At 44.7% G+C, this 14,339-nt stretch overlaps 1 protein-coding gene across 2 annotated transcripts in view; it reads left to right on the top strand.

The window, feature by feature from the left end:
• The window catches only part of Tmem163 (transmembrane protein 163), a 154,069-nt gene that overhangs the window by 5,514 nt on the left and 134,216 nt on the right, over positions 1-14,339 (top strand). The window contains exon 2 of one of the 2 annotated variants that reach the window (XM_051204070.1): positions 1,709-1,828. The exons of the other annotated variant lie outside the window; for it this stretch is intronic. Within the exon in view, the coding sequence (XP_051060027.1) occupies positions 1,709-1,828 (120 nt within the window). The remainder of the gene's footprint in view (positions 1-1,708; positions 1,829-14,339) is intronic. 2 annotated transcript variants of the gene reach the window in all.

Raw genomic sequence — 14,339 nt, 5'->3', positions numbered from 1 at the left:
CCCTAATTATAGAGGAAGAGTAGTTTCCTGTCCTTTCTTCTCCTATAGTGGTACATCTCACACTGTACATTTTACATATGGTACCTAAGCTTTACCTCCCTAGTCATCATTGTTTATAGCCAGTGTGATGAACGAGGCTGCCAAATCTCGGAAAGATACACTATGAAGCCAGAGCTGGCACCATTGGCTTTTATTTGTATATGATACAAGGCTGATATTTTGGCTCTCTGGTAACTAAAAACAGCACATACAATCATCATCATCTTCTTTTCTTCTCCTTCCTCTTCCTCCTCCTTTTGGTTTATCTGAGACAGGGTTTCTCTGTGTAGCCTTGGCTGTCCTGGAACTCACTCTGTAGGTCGGGCTGGCCTCAATGAACTCAGAGATCCCAAATTCTGGGATTAAAGACATGTATCACCACTGCCTAGTTATAATTTTATTCTTTTTAAAAATATTGTTATTTATTATGGTATGTATATATGTCTGCATATGAACAGGACAGAAGGACATCAGATCCCCTGGAGCTGGAGTTATAGGCAGTTGGGAGCTGCCTGGAATGGGTGTTGGGAATCAAACATGGGTCCTCTGCAAGAGCAGTATGTGCTCTTAACCACCTCTCCAGACCCTACAATTTAATTCTCAGAGGATAGGAACGAAGCACAGATCAACCTGGAGATGTTTAAGTGGGCATTGCTGATGAGTTGTCACAGATTCCTGTTCTTGTCATGGATTCCTTCTGTGCAAACATAGGAGATAAAGAAAACCCGTTGTACTTGAAACCTTCCTAGGAAGCTAGCTCTGGCTTTAGCAGTTTCACTGTCCCTTCATAGTCTGATAATTTGTGCATACATATGTGGGCATAGTTTAATCTCAGAAACCTTTCCCCGGGAATGCTACGCACCAGGAGGCAGAGTCTCTCATTGGCCTGGAACTCACCAATTTGTGATCCTCTAGTCCCGGTTTCTGAAGTGCTGGGATTACAAGCATGTGTTGTTACTATGTCATCTACTTCACAGGAAACAAACTCAGGACTTCATGTTTGTATGGCAAACAATTTATTGAATGAACTATCTCCTAGATCCCCGAGAGAGTTTTAACATTTTTAATTGGTTGACTAGTGAGTGAGTCAGTTATTTGCTTAATGTGTGCTTCAGTACAAAGGCAGGAGAAAACATACTGGTTGCCTGGGGGTCGGTCCAGGGAGGGCATTTGTACAGTCTGTGATTCCTAGGTTTGTATAAATCCGACACTGCTATTGGGACTGTACTAGTGGATCAATGCTCACGTCCGAGAAGCCCGAACACCTAATTAGTCACCACAGTTCTTTCCTAATGGAAGGACTTTGTTGGGATGAGAAATTTCTACTGAGCCAAATGACTTCGTGCAGAGGATGAAGAATGGCGTGGGGTGAGGTGTGTGGAGTTCTTCTAACTCACAGAACTTCTGGTGCCCCGTGGAAACACGTACCCGATATGATACTGCCTGGGGCTTATAGTTTTATATGGGATGCCAGAACACATGATAATTTGTTGTGTTTTGTTTTTAATGTGCAATCTCCTCCTTGTAGAAACCAAGTATGGGCCAGACAAAAACACATTTTGGCCCAGAGGCTGTGGGTGTGCAGTCTTTGGAATGGGATGCCATAGCTCTAGCTGTGTGTTCTGATGTATGAAAATGCCTTTCTCACTTTCCTCCCTGTTTCTATCAGGTTTACTAGAAAGCAGCACCCGGCTGAAACCTCACGAAGCCCAGAACTACAGGAAGAAGGCATTGTGGGTATCCTGGTTCTCCATTATTGTCACCCTGGCCCTGGCAGTGGCTGCCTTCAGTGAGTATCAGGGAGTCTTGCTAATCAATACTCGCCAGTTGCTCGACTTTCCCTGTAACCACTCCCTGTGGGATGTGCTTTGCTTTTAGTTGACTGTTATTGATGAGTAAAAAAAAAATTTAGATGGTTGGATAGTCAGGGTACTCATGAATTAGTAAAATGGCTTCACTTCTCTGCAGAGGGAAGAGGTATGAGAAAGGAACGGAGAGAAATAACTGAGAGCTTCAGTCTCATCAGTATTCAGGTTTGTGGAACTGGATTCCGGCTGGCATCAACCAGCCGGATAGTGAAAATAGTCTCTTCTTGGCAGATGTCTTCAGCTCAGGCTGACATGACAAATACACATCCCGGAGATTTGGATTTTGAGCCTAATGCAACTAGATGAGTGCAATATTGCAGCAAGCTCTACCCTTTCCTTCTTGATTGTGGCTTGTGCAAGGTCAGGAGTAAAATCATTTGCACAATTTTAATGAAAGAAAAAATGGAAAGGCATTCTCGTATGGTTTACTGAATTAAAATAATATCTTACAATTTTGAGAAGCTGTGAAAATGGAGCAACTTCTGTCTGTAGCTGGTCTTGTTTGGGGATTTGGAATTTCTACAGAGGGTTTTCTCCATTGGATACTTGCAGCTTATGAAATACGCATGTGCTATTTATTCTCTTTAATTGTGCAACGATTCAAAAGCCTAAGCAGCAAGCTATGCTCAACCTTGAACCTTGATAGGAATTGTACTTTTTTTTTTTTAATTCTCCTTTTTTTTAATGGTGGAAAACAAGGGAATGTGCGTTTATAAATGTTGTGATGATAAGAGAGACCCGTGCTCTATGTGCTAAGCATCCTACAAGGTGCTTCAGGGGAGGAGGCAAAAGGAATGTGGTCAGTAGGCGACATGGCTGTGTGTGAGTTGTTTAAAATTCTCTTCTGCTGCCTTTGATGGTTCTGCTGGAAGTTGGGCTGGATCCCAAGGGGACAGGAATTAGAATTTGACCAAATGCTCCCTTCAAAACTCAGCATATATTATTAGAGACAATTTATATTGGGAACAATGCACAATATCCCGGCTCTAAAAGAAAAAAAAAGCCAAATATTCAGAATACAGAAATAATGCGTTTCGGGGAATAAACATTTATCAGTGAGCCAGAAATCTAATCAGGAAGAACTCTGACTTTTAGGAATATAATAGCTTCTCTCTCCTTGCCTCCTCCCCCCTTTTTAATACTGAGACCAAAATAACAAGGCAATGGATGTCCCTTGAGGGTAATTTGTTTGTTGTGGCTGGTAGGTGGACTGGAGATCAGACATGGTAATTTACATATGTGAAGAAATGGAATGAAGGGGGTCATTTGCAGATAGAATAATAGCTCCTCAGGCGTGGCCCTGAGGGTCATGGTCCTCTGAGTATTTGAATGAGGGCCTGAGTCTGAGGCTATGAGTCTTTCATTTGGAATAATCATCACTTTTTAGGGAAAAATAGGAGGAAAACTTGGCTTCATTTGTAATATCCAAAAAAGTCTGCATGAGGCTAGGGCACGGGTTTATGGAAGCTTCTTCTTCCTTTTCTTTTCTTTTGAAAGACATCATAGAACTATTTAACTTAAATCCTCTAACTTCCCTTTTAAAGATTCATTTTTGCTGGTTATTTATGTGTATGCATGTGTTTGCCCAAGTGCATTCTGTACATCCCCGGAGGCCAGAAGAGGGCATGGAGCCCTCTGCAGCTGGAGTTATAGCCAGCTGTGGGACACGGATACTGGGGGCTGAACTCACCTCTTTTGCAAGAGCAGCAAGTGTTCTTAACCACTGGTCATCTCTCCAGTCTTAACGTCTTCCCTATCACGTGTGGATGTTGCTGTATTGTTTACCATGACCTGTTATATTCTATATGCCTTTAATTTCATTCGTAAGTTGTTTCTAACTACTTTTGATTTGGTTAAATCCTAAAACATAGAAGATAAAATTATATTTTGCACCATTAAACTAGAGTGGTTTTAGTGTGTGTGTGTGTGTGTGTGTGTGTGTGTGTGCCTGTGTATACATCTGTCTGGGTATACATCTGGTGTGTTGGTGCAGGGTAGGCATGTGTATGTGTGTCTATGTGCATGTGTGTCTGTGTTGTTGCAGGGTCTGTGTGTGTATGTGTGAGTGTGTGTATGTGTGTGTGTATGTGTGAGTGTGTGTATGTGTGTATGTGTGTGTGTGTGTGTGTGTGTGTGTGTGTGTGTGTGTGTGTGTGTAGGTGCATGCCTATGCATGTTGCAGAGGTGAGAGGGGATGTCTGGTGTCCTGCTCTCTCTTTCATCACTTTGTGATACCCTTGAGACAGGGTATCTCACTGAACCTGGAGCTGGACTGGCAGCCAGCAAGTCCTTGAAATCCCCATTACAGTCCTCCACTGGACTGGGGTTGCAGGCACTCAAAGCTACACTTAGCTTTTTATGTGGGTGCTGGAGATTCAAACTAACATCCTCATGCTTGCCTAGCAAGCACTGTACTGACCCAGCCATCTCCCCTATGAACTCGTTCTGATAATACTTGGTAAGATAATGATTTGGACGTGCTGAAGCATCAATATGAAACCATGGTAATGCATCTTGGAATATTAGAGGGAAGTCCTAGTTTGATTTTGAAATATATTCAGCATGTAATGGGCAGACAGCATGGAAAATGCAATCTTCTTGTGAACGAGTGTGAAAACACATCTCCTGTAATAATGAGGCCAGAGAGAATAAAAGCTCAGCCTCAAAACTCAGGGTTTTGACAACATTGATGTCTTTATTAAGATGACTGGAGAAAATGTATTTCTGACTTGGGTTTTGAGATTTGAGTGCATTAATTTTAAGGACTTGATACCTGCCTGTTTTTTGTGGGAAATGAAGATATGTTGGAAACAATATCAAGGGGAAAAAATTCTTTTCCTACGATGGTGTTTTAGTTTCTTTTTATTGATGTTCAGATACCCTGAACAAAGCAACTTAAGGGAGAAAGAGGTTATTTTGGCTGCTGGTTCCAGGGTATGGTCCATCACGGAGGAAAAGTCACAGTGGCTTAAGGTATCTGGTCGCACCAGGTAAGGTATCAAGGCTTAAGGTATCAAGCCACACCAAGGTTCCTGCTTAGCTGTTTTTCTCCAGTTTATGCAGGGTAGCATCCCTACTGAAGGAACGATGACACATATAGTGGGCATATCTTCCCACTTCAGTTAGCACAATCAAGATAATCCCTCACAGGCAAGTCCCGAGCCTGGTTCCCCAGGTGAATCCAGGTTTTCTCAAGTTACAATGAACACCAACCATCTCAGAGACAGAGCTCCATTAATACAAAACAACAACCTCAAACTAAATAACAAGGCCCCTCAAAACAAAAGTACTCCAAACCAAGATCTTAGAATCTGCCCCCCAGGATCTATATTAAAAACGAACAAACAAGTTGTGTGTGGTGGAGCATATTTGTAATGTCAGTGCTAGGGAGTTGGGGACAGGCTGACTCCTGGGGCCTCCTTGGCTGGCTAGCCTCGCCTAATTGGTGTGCTTCAGGCTAGTGAAAGATCCTGTCTCAAAACACAAAGTAGAGCCGGGCATGGTGATGCATCCCTTTAAGCCTGGCGTTTGGGAGGCAGAGGAAAGTGGATCTCTGTGAGTTTGAGGCCAAGCTGGTTTACACAGCGACCTCCAGGCCGGACAAAGAAGCTACATAGTGAGCCCCCTGTCTCAAAAAGAGACAAACAGGTGCTTGGGGAATGACATCTTTGTTCTTCACACACATGCACATAGGTGCCTCTACACATGCACGTGCGCGCACACACACGCACATCTGTCTTCCTAGCACCGGGAGGCTGAAGCAGGAGGATGGAGAGCTTGAGGTCAGCTTGTCTCAAAAAAAAAAAAAAAAAAAAAAAAAAAAAAAAAAAAGAAAAGAAAGAAAAGAAAAGAAAAGAAAGAAAAAGAAAGAAAAGAGGAAGGAAGGGAGAGTGGGAGGGAAGGAGGGAGGAAGGTATTTGAGAGTCCCCAGGGGCTTCCTGGGTTCTAAGAGTAAAATCTTCATGTTTGGAGTGGTATCCACTTATCTATTTATTGTTTAATTAAAAAAAAAATTTTTTTTTTGAGATAGGGTTTCCCTGTGTATCCCTGGCTGCCCTGGAACTCGCTCTTGTAGACCAGGCTGGCCTCAAACTCACAGAGACCCTCCTGTCTCTGCTTCCTGAGTGCTGGGATTAAAGGTGTTTGTCACCACTGCCCAGCTATTTAGAATCTTAAAGGTCCAACCTGGCCTGACCCTTTGAACCTCAGCAGGGCTGGAGCCATGTTATTTGCTCTGGCTTGGAGTTCCGGGACACATTGCTTCTCAGAGTCCTCGCCAGCTGTGTGTGACCTTACTGCCTAGAAGTGGCTGTTGGGTGGTCCTGGCAGGAACAAAGATGGCCTAAAGAGAATTTGTGCCCCTCTTTTTGGTTATTAGATTATTGAAATCATGCACCCCAAGAAATTGGAATTTGCCCAGGAATCTCCTGCTAGAGAGGAAAAGAGCTGAGTCTGGGTGCCAGTCAGCGGAGGGCCTTGTCCCTCGGAAAGAGATTCCTTTCACACGTTTCTGTGTGATAGATCAGGCCATGTTGCAGGATTGCACGGTATGGAGGGGCAGGGCCATGCATTGACCAGGACTGTTTAACTGTGCATGTGTCTTGCCTTCTCTTTACCCCTAACCCTGTCGGTACTCCAAAGATGGTCTTGGGGGTCAGTGGATGTCTTTGTTCCCTTTTCCAGTATGACTATGTTGAGTAATTTGCCTCTTTCTGCTTCTCATTGTTGTTATTTGGCCTGCTGAGGATGAGCAGCTGAACCTGGCTTGTAAAGGTCACCAAGGCCCAGGCTTTGACCCTAACAACACTGCGGACAGAGATCTCCTTAGGTGCTGGGTTTCCCCTTTTAGGTCATGCTGTGTGGTTTGTCAAGCCTCTGCCCCTAACGGCTTCTCCACTGAAACACTTCCTGACCCAAACAAAGTCTTCGACATCTAGCACAGATTCTGCAGGTGGCCAATTCTTTGCTGGATTTGGTGGTCGTCTATTTATTTTCATTAAAAAGAGAAGTCTGTGCACGTGATGATCGTTCATGAGCCTAGTGTAGTGGTACCCTTCCTAATGCTGTGAGTCTTTAATACAGTTACTCATGTTATGATGACCCTAACCACAAAATTATTTTGTTGCTGTTTCATAATTGTAATTTTGATACTGTTATAAATCATAATTTAAATATCTGATATTTGATGCAACCCCTGGTGTGTGTGTGTGTGTGTGTGTGTGTGTGTGTGTGTGTGACCCACAGGTTACTTGCCTAGAGGTCTTTAGTGCATCTTTCCTGTCCATCTTTCTCTTTCGTCCACATGCCTTCAGATCTGTACGTTATCTTCTCGCTGGTCTTTCTGAACGGTATGAGCTGCTTCACGGGAGCAGCCTCCAAACGGAGCGTTTGCCTGCTTGCTGACCTGGGCCACGAGGCCATTCAGGGGGATGTGGGCAGGAAGTCTGGAGCCACATCCTGGGGGTGTTGGTGGGATAACTTTCCCCTGTCAATGTGTTCTGTGAATGATAACTACAGAGGCTGCTTCAGGGACGTGGAAACGGAAGTGAGAACCAGGCAGAAGCTGGCTTTGGGAACTCAGCCCGGAAAGCTTCCCGCCTCTGGGCTCTTCCTTCTGAGCCTCGTGGTCATGACATCAGAGATGCTCAGGCTACCCTCCAAGCTGCCTGCCCTGGGAGCTCAGAAACATACAGCAGCGTTTTTCAGTCTGACCATGTTCCTGTGAGGACTGCCTCTTGGTTCCTGTTTGAACTGGTCTTTGCCCATCCCCTAGCTTATGGCGATGGCAGTCCATAGGTGCTTCTGTGGTGCCCAGACCCACGAGCTTGCTCCTCGTTCTCTTAAGATGCCTTGCTTCCTGGCTTCTAGCCATTTTATTTCATTATATGATTTCTTGTTTGATTTGCTTTTTGTTTAGTGTGTGTGGTGCTTGGATTCTTGTGCAAAAGGTGTGCACTGTGTCAATGCTGGGGTCTTCCCCAATCATTCTCTGCCTGGTTTTTTTTTATTAATGTCATCATTATTGAGATAGTCTTTTTCTGGACCTGGATCTTATTGTGTTCCAGTGATCCTTCCCCAACACTGGGATGACAGACACATGCCTTTTTATCTCTCTGTCTGCCTCTCTATCATCTATCTATCTATCTATCCATCTATCTATCTATCTATCTATCTATCTATCTATCTATCGTGGATGCTGGGGATGCAACCCGGTATTCATCATGGTGGTCCAGCAGGCACTTTATGGACAGACAGAGCCATCTCCTCATCTCTATTTTATTTCATACAGACTCTTGCTATGTAGCTCAAGCTGGCTTCAAAATCCTCTCCCTTTGCCTCAGCGCAAGGTTACAGGTGTATTTTTTAACAGCCATCTTCTTACCAAGTTTAATCTAACCCTTAAAATAAAAATAAAAAGGCCACTTTTTCTAGGGAGCCTTCCAAGGCCCTCCAGGGTGATGTAAATGTCCCTCCCCTATGGACACCGAAGACAAGACGTGTCTCATAGCACTTGAATCACAGCAGTATTGCTTTGGTGATAATCTACACTCCTCAGTACTGGCTTCCTGGCTTCTCTACTCTCTATTTCTGGTCCCTAACACAGTTGGCCTGGAGGTTTTGACATCTCCCTGCTGAGGTCACCATGGACACAGTGGATGGAGAGTGTGTTTTAAGTGTGGATTCCAGACAAAGGAAAGGTGGCTTGCTCAGGTGAGGTGTAAGGGAGCTAAAAGCAAAGCTGCCCTGTGGGCTTTGCTGACTAAGTAAGCGGCTAGTTTCACGACCCCCCCATGCCCCCTCCCCGACCCTTTCCTTCCTCCTCTGGGACCTAAAGCTCCAGACTTCCATCCACTGAGAGAGACTGGCCTCCACTGCTGTAAGAACCTTGCATCTTCCCGGGACTTCCAGCTCACAAAGAGCTGCTGTTTGCAGTCAGGAGTGGAGGAGGGGTTTCAGCAGCTGCCTGCCTGTCCTGCCTCCATTCTCAGGGCTTTCTGCACACAGCCTTAATTAAAGTGTGGCCAGCATGCATTAGCACACGGGCCAAAGACACACAAGGGAGCTGAGTGGTATGCTCTCAGCTGTACTTAGCCATGCCAGGCCGGTTGGTCGGTCCTAAACTAACTCCGTGCTCGGGTCTGGAGGGGAGGAGCTGCCCTGAGGGATGGCTGAGGGCCGGTCTGGCTGCCTCCCTGTCTATGAGCTCCTGTTTGGTAGCCAGCTGGAAGAGAAAGGTTTTCTCCTCTGCCTGCTGCACCTGCTGTGACTTGGGCCTCTGGGAGCGGCCCCTTTAAGGTGAATTCCAGGTGCAGCTCCTGGACAAAAAGTGATTTCACAGGGTCCTGGTCTGTGTTCTGGGATGCAAGGACATTCGGCAAAAGCAGATGAAGAGAGTAGACAGAGAGGGAGAGAGCTCTTTCTGCACCCCAGTAAAGGAGGATATGGGGCTGAAGATGTGGACTGAATTGGAAGAGTTCTTGACTAGCTTTAGGAAGCCCTCTAAGTTCAGATCCCAAAACCGCATGGACCGGGTGTGGGGTGCACACCACTAATCCCAGTACTTCAAAGGGGAAAACAGGGGTGTCAGAGATCAAGGACATCCTCAAGCTACATGATGACTTTGAGACTCTGTTTTTAAAGACTAAAGGGGTTCTGGAGAGACTTGGTGTTTAAGAGTGGATCCGAGCTCAGTTCCCAGCATCCAGGGCAGGTGGCTCACAACCACTTGTAACCCAGCTTCAGGGGATCTGACATCTTCTTCTGGCTTCCTTAGCACCTGCATACACGTCACAGACACACAGACACACAGACACACACACACACACACACACACACACACACACACACACCAAAAAACCCCCAAACCACAAAGCGCCAAAACAACCTAAAAAAAGAAAAAGAAAAGAAAAAAAAACCAAAGTGGGAAATGTTTGTCTTAGCATCTTTGCTTGTCATTGTGATAAAATGCTCTGACAAAAGCAAGGTAAGGAGTGCAGAGTTCATTCGGGCCACAGCTAAGGGTGTGTCCTGTGGGGCCCATCACAGCAGGGAAGTCATGCTGGCAGGAACTTGAAGCCAAGCCGCTGGTCACATTGTATCCAGAATCAAGGCAGAGAGAGAGTGATGACTGCCTGCCAGTGGTTAGCCCGATTTCTCCACTTTATACAGTCCAAGATCCCCTGGCTAGGAGATGGTCCCACCTTCAACTAATATAGGTCTTCCCACATCAGTGAATACAACCAAGAAATCCTCTCCAGACATGCTCCTAGGCCCATCTTAGGTGAGTCTAGATTCCATCCATGTGACAGCTAACGCAGACAGTCAGCAAGCTCTCCATCCCCGACTACCATTCATGCCCAATGGCTGTCCCTCCTTCCCGCCTGTGACTCTGCTCCGCCATACCTTAGTGAGTGAAAGTAGGGGAGGACACCACTCAGGGCATTAAGAAGGAGAGCTGTGTGTCCCAAGAAGAGCTCAGGTCTAAGCAGGCAGATGGTGACAGGCACGGAAGCAGAAGAGAACCCCGCCCAGCTCAGGGAAAGGCCTTGCTATCCTAGGCATGCGTGACATGTTTAGCTGTTTGTCCCCGTGACACAGCGTTGTCGTCTACAGAGTTCACACTTGAGAATCGCACAATTGAGTCACGAAATAATTGTAGACTATTTCATAACGTTTTAGGTAACTTTGTTTTCGTGTTGAGCCATATTCATAGCTGTGTTGGACTATGTGGCCCACGGGCTGTGTGTCTTGTTACATGAATGCTGGGATCTGAACTCTGGTCCTCAGATTGAGAGGCTGGCGGCCTTTTTCCTTGCAGAATGTTTTTATTTTCCCTGGATTTAATGTCTCTTTATCCACGTTTGCTTCTCTTTATATGTGTGTGTGTGTGGGGGGGGACAAGCACACACGATGGCTGCTTGTGAAGAGACCAGCTTCTCAACTTACTCCTCAGGTGCTGGGCGTGGATGTGAACGTATCTCATTAACTTGGATAGACAACCAGGAGTCGCACAGCCAGGTCACGGAATAAAGGCTTTTTAACACACTCAATGCTTATAACAATTAGTTTGGCTATAAGCAGACTAAAGCAACAAATCTGTGCACCAGAAATTAATGCCATTTACAGAACATTTACAAAGCATCCACTGACTGAGGAAATGTACAGGATTATGGTTGCATGTGTGTGCGTGTGTGCGCTTTTGTGTGTATGTGTGTGTGTGCAGGCGTGTGTGCACGTGTGCACATGTGTGTGCATGCGTGTTCGTGTGAAGAAGCCAGAGGCTGGTTCCAGTATCTTCCTGTATCACTCTCTCCACTTCATCATTATTATTATTATTATTATTATTATTATTATTATTTTTGGTGATGGGGTGTCTCCTGGAACCTAGGCTGCTGTTTAGTTTAGATGGGCTGTCTTTGCCTCCTGAAGACACACTACCAGCCCAGCTTCATATAGGTGTTGGGGATCCTGCCTCAAGTGCTCATACTAGCACAACAAGGGCATTCCTCTCCCCTACCCCTAACACTTTAGTTTGTAACAGCAAAAGCCAGGAGGGAGACAGCTGCATTGGGGGGAACCCTGAGCCACTCACTCCTGCCTTCAAACAGTGCAGCTATATTAGCTTCAATTTTTGGCGTTATCAGACCCCACACACCCTTTTTATAACAAGCATTTTAGCATTCCCATCTTACTATCTTAAAATGAGCTTCCATTTACACACGCTATCGATAAAAAATAATGTTTCCTAAATAAAGGATAATGGAGGGAAAAAAGGCAATTTTTGAAAAGCAGGTGCGTACTTAAGCTTATAAATGCTTAGTGACGATACTGACTCAAGTAGGTGAGTTAAACTACATAGGGTAAGCCAGGTGTGGTGACGCATACCTTTAACCCCAGCACATGGGAAGCAGAGGCAGGCAGATCTCTGTGAGTTCGAGGCCAGCCTAGTCTATAGACAGAGTGAGTTCTAGGACAGCTAGGGCTGTTACAAAGAGAAACCCTGTCTCACCCCCCCAAAAAAAAACCCAACCAATAACAACAACAACAACAACAAAAACCAAGCTACATAGGTAAGTTTGGAATTAAGAGAGGGAGAGGAAGAATCATACCATACTGTGGACATTTTCCTTTGTGTGATACTGTGAAGAAATATGTTTGTGTGCAATGTACATGGACCATCAGGAATATGATAGCTACACAAGCAGATTGTGGCCTAAGTGTTCAGTACTTTGAGTAGGGTTGCCCTGGTGACTGAACGTTTTGGGTTAGCTTTCATACCTCCTTATAAAGGGCCAAATAAAACCAGGCCAGCATCCTTTATTCAGAGGGTTGTTAAATTCCTAGGGAGATAGGAGGTGTGTGTGTGTGCGTTCTTTAAAACAACAGAATAAAACAAAACCAATTCATCTTTACTGATAAGGTAGAGTTGGGTTCTAGGCTCAGTTTTCTGTTGAAATTAGCGTATTTTGAGCAGGAAGTATAAGAGGGAAGCCTTGGTTGTGTATGACGCTTGCAAATGTAAATATTTATAAAGAAGATCCCCGGTTCCATCCTGCCCAGTAAATATTATGACTCCAACTCCAAAGACGTGACCACCAGTGACATGCTGCACATTTCAGTCTTGCCTGTATTCACAGACACAAGGTTGCTAGCCTCTACTAACTGTACACTCCTAAGCAATGCAGCATGGTGCTTGTAGACACTGAAGTAGACTATGAGACAAGTACGTGAAAGATACGACGCACAAACATCAGAGGAGTGGATAACTCGCGGGTACCAAGACAAGGAACCGATGCAGGGTATTCGAGGGGCTTCAACCAGAACTGTGATTTTTGTTATAAAAAATGTTTTGGCAGCAAATACTGTGACACGTTAGGGTCTGTCAAAACTGAGTAGAGAATTTGTTGGTGTCAGTTTATGATTCTGTTCAGTTCAGGCTGAAGAAATTTACACAATAATCTCAGAGTCAATGGCAAACTACAGGCCCAGCTGAGTGGCTTTGGTGATCCAATCTTCTGATATGCTGGAACCTCCCCTCCCCCCTTTCCCCACTGAGTTTCTAGTCTGGGCTGACCTTGAACTCTCTATAAACATCACTGAGGATGAGCTTGAACTTCTGAGCCTCCTTGTCTCCTCCTGAATGCTGTGATTACAGGTTAATGTCTGTTTGTGCAGAGCTGAGACTTGAACCCAAGGCTCTGTGCATACCACCCGCACACTCTACCAAACGAGCTACGCCTTCAGCCTGCTTTTAAAAATCATTGGTTTTTATGTTTGTTTTTATCCTATTACATATTAATACCCCCTTGTTTCCTCTCCCCTAGTTTGAAATAACAGCCCACCTATAAGGAAGCCATTGGATTTAATGCCTGTTCATGTATTCCCGATGAATTCTTCTTATCCCTTCATACGCTGTCATTTTTCATGTAGTTCCCAATGCTTCTTCACTACCACTGTCAGATCATATAGACGACACACACGTCCCGTTCCCTTGCTGTCACCCTTTAGTCTTAGGTCTACAGATGAACATGTTCTAAATAGCCTCTGCCAGTCTCCCCAGGGATGCTTCACCCGAGAACTGCCTTTCCTCTTTTCAGGGACAGTTCATTGTCACAATGTTTTCTGAGCCCTTGCCACAATCTGTGCCTGTCACCACCCCCCTACTGAGGCCTTTTACACTTGCATTTAGGCTGAATATAAAAATCTTTGGCTTCTGTTTTCTTTCCCAGGTATCTTAAACCTATTACTCCATTGTATCCCGGCACAAAGCATTGCTGACAAGGATGCTCAGTTTCATTTCCTTCCTCTCAAAGTGACTTGAGGTTTTTTTCTTGGTTACACAAGTAATTACTCTCTTAAAACAAGATTCAGGCCTGCTGAGCTGTGTCTTGTGGATAGCAATTTCAGTTTTTCCGGATATAAGGCAGTGAGTGCTCCCCCCCCCCGCCCTTCTGTTTTGTAGAGGTTCTGGGTTATGGTTGTTTCTCTCTGTTCTATTGCTTCCTTCTCATTCTGTAAAGACGTCTAATGTATGTGTGTGGTTCTCTTTGCCTGGCCTCAATGTCTGTCCCTTTGCTCCAGACTTCTGTTTGATTTAATAAAATTTTCTCTATTTCTCATCCAGTTCTCTAAGAGTACTGCTCCTGTTTGATTTTATTCATATTCTTTTGTAACTTTCCCATATTGCTGAAGTAAACATTTTCTTTCTTTTTAAAATATATATATATATGTATATATATATATATTTAGCTAGGTGGTGCTGGGGCACGCCTTTAATCCCAGCACTTGGAGAGGCAGAGGCAGGCGGATCTCTGAGTCCAGGCCAGCCTGGTTTACAAAGTGAGTTCCGGGGCTACACAGAGAAACTGTGTCTAGAAAAACAAAACCAAAAAAAAAAAAATATATATCAAATATACATTTTTAACAATTTTA

This window comes from Phodopus roborovskii, unplaced genomic scaffold, assembly GCF_943737965.1.
Source record: "Phodopus roborovskii unplaced genomic scaffold, PHOROB, whole genome shotgun sequence".
Taxonomy (NCBI): domain Eukaryota; kingdom Metazoa; phylum Chordata; class Mammalia; order Rodentia; family Cricetidae; genus Phodopus; species Phodopus roborovskii.
This window is presented reverse-complemented; position numbering and strand designations above follow the sequence as displayed.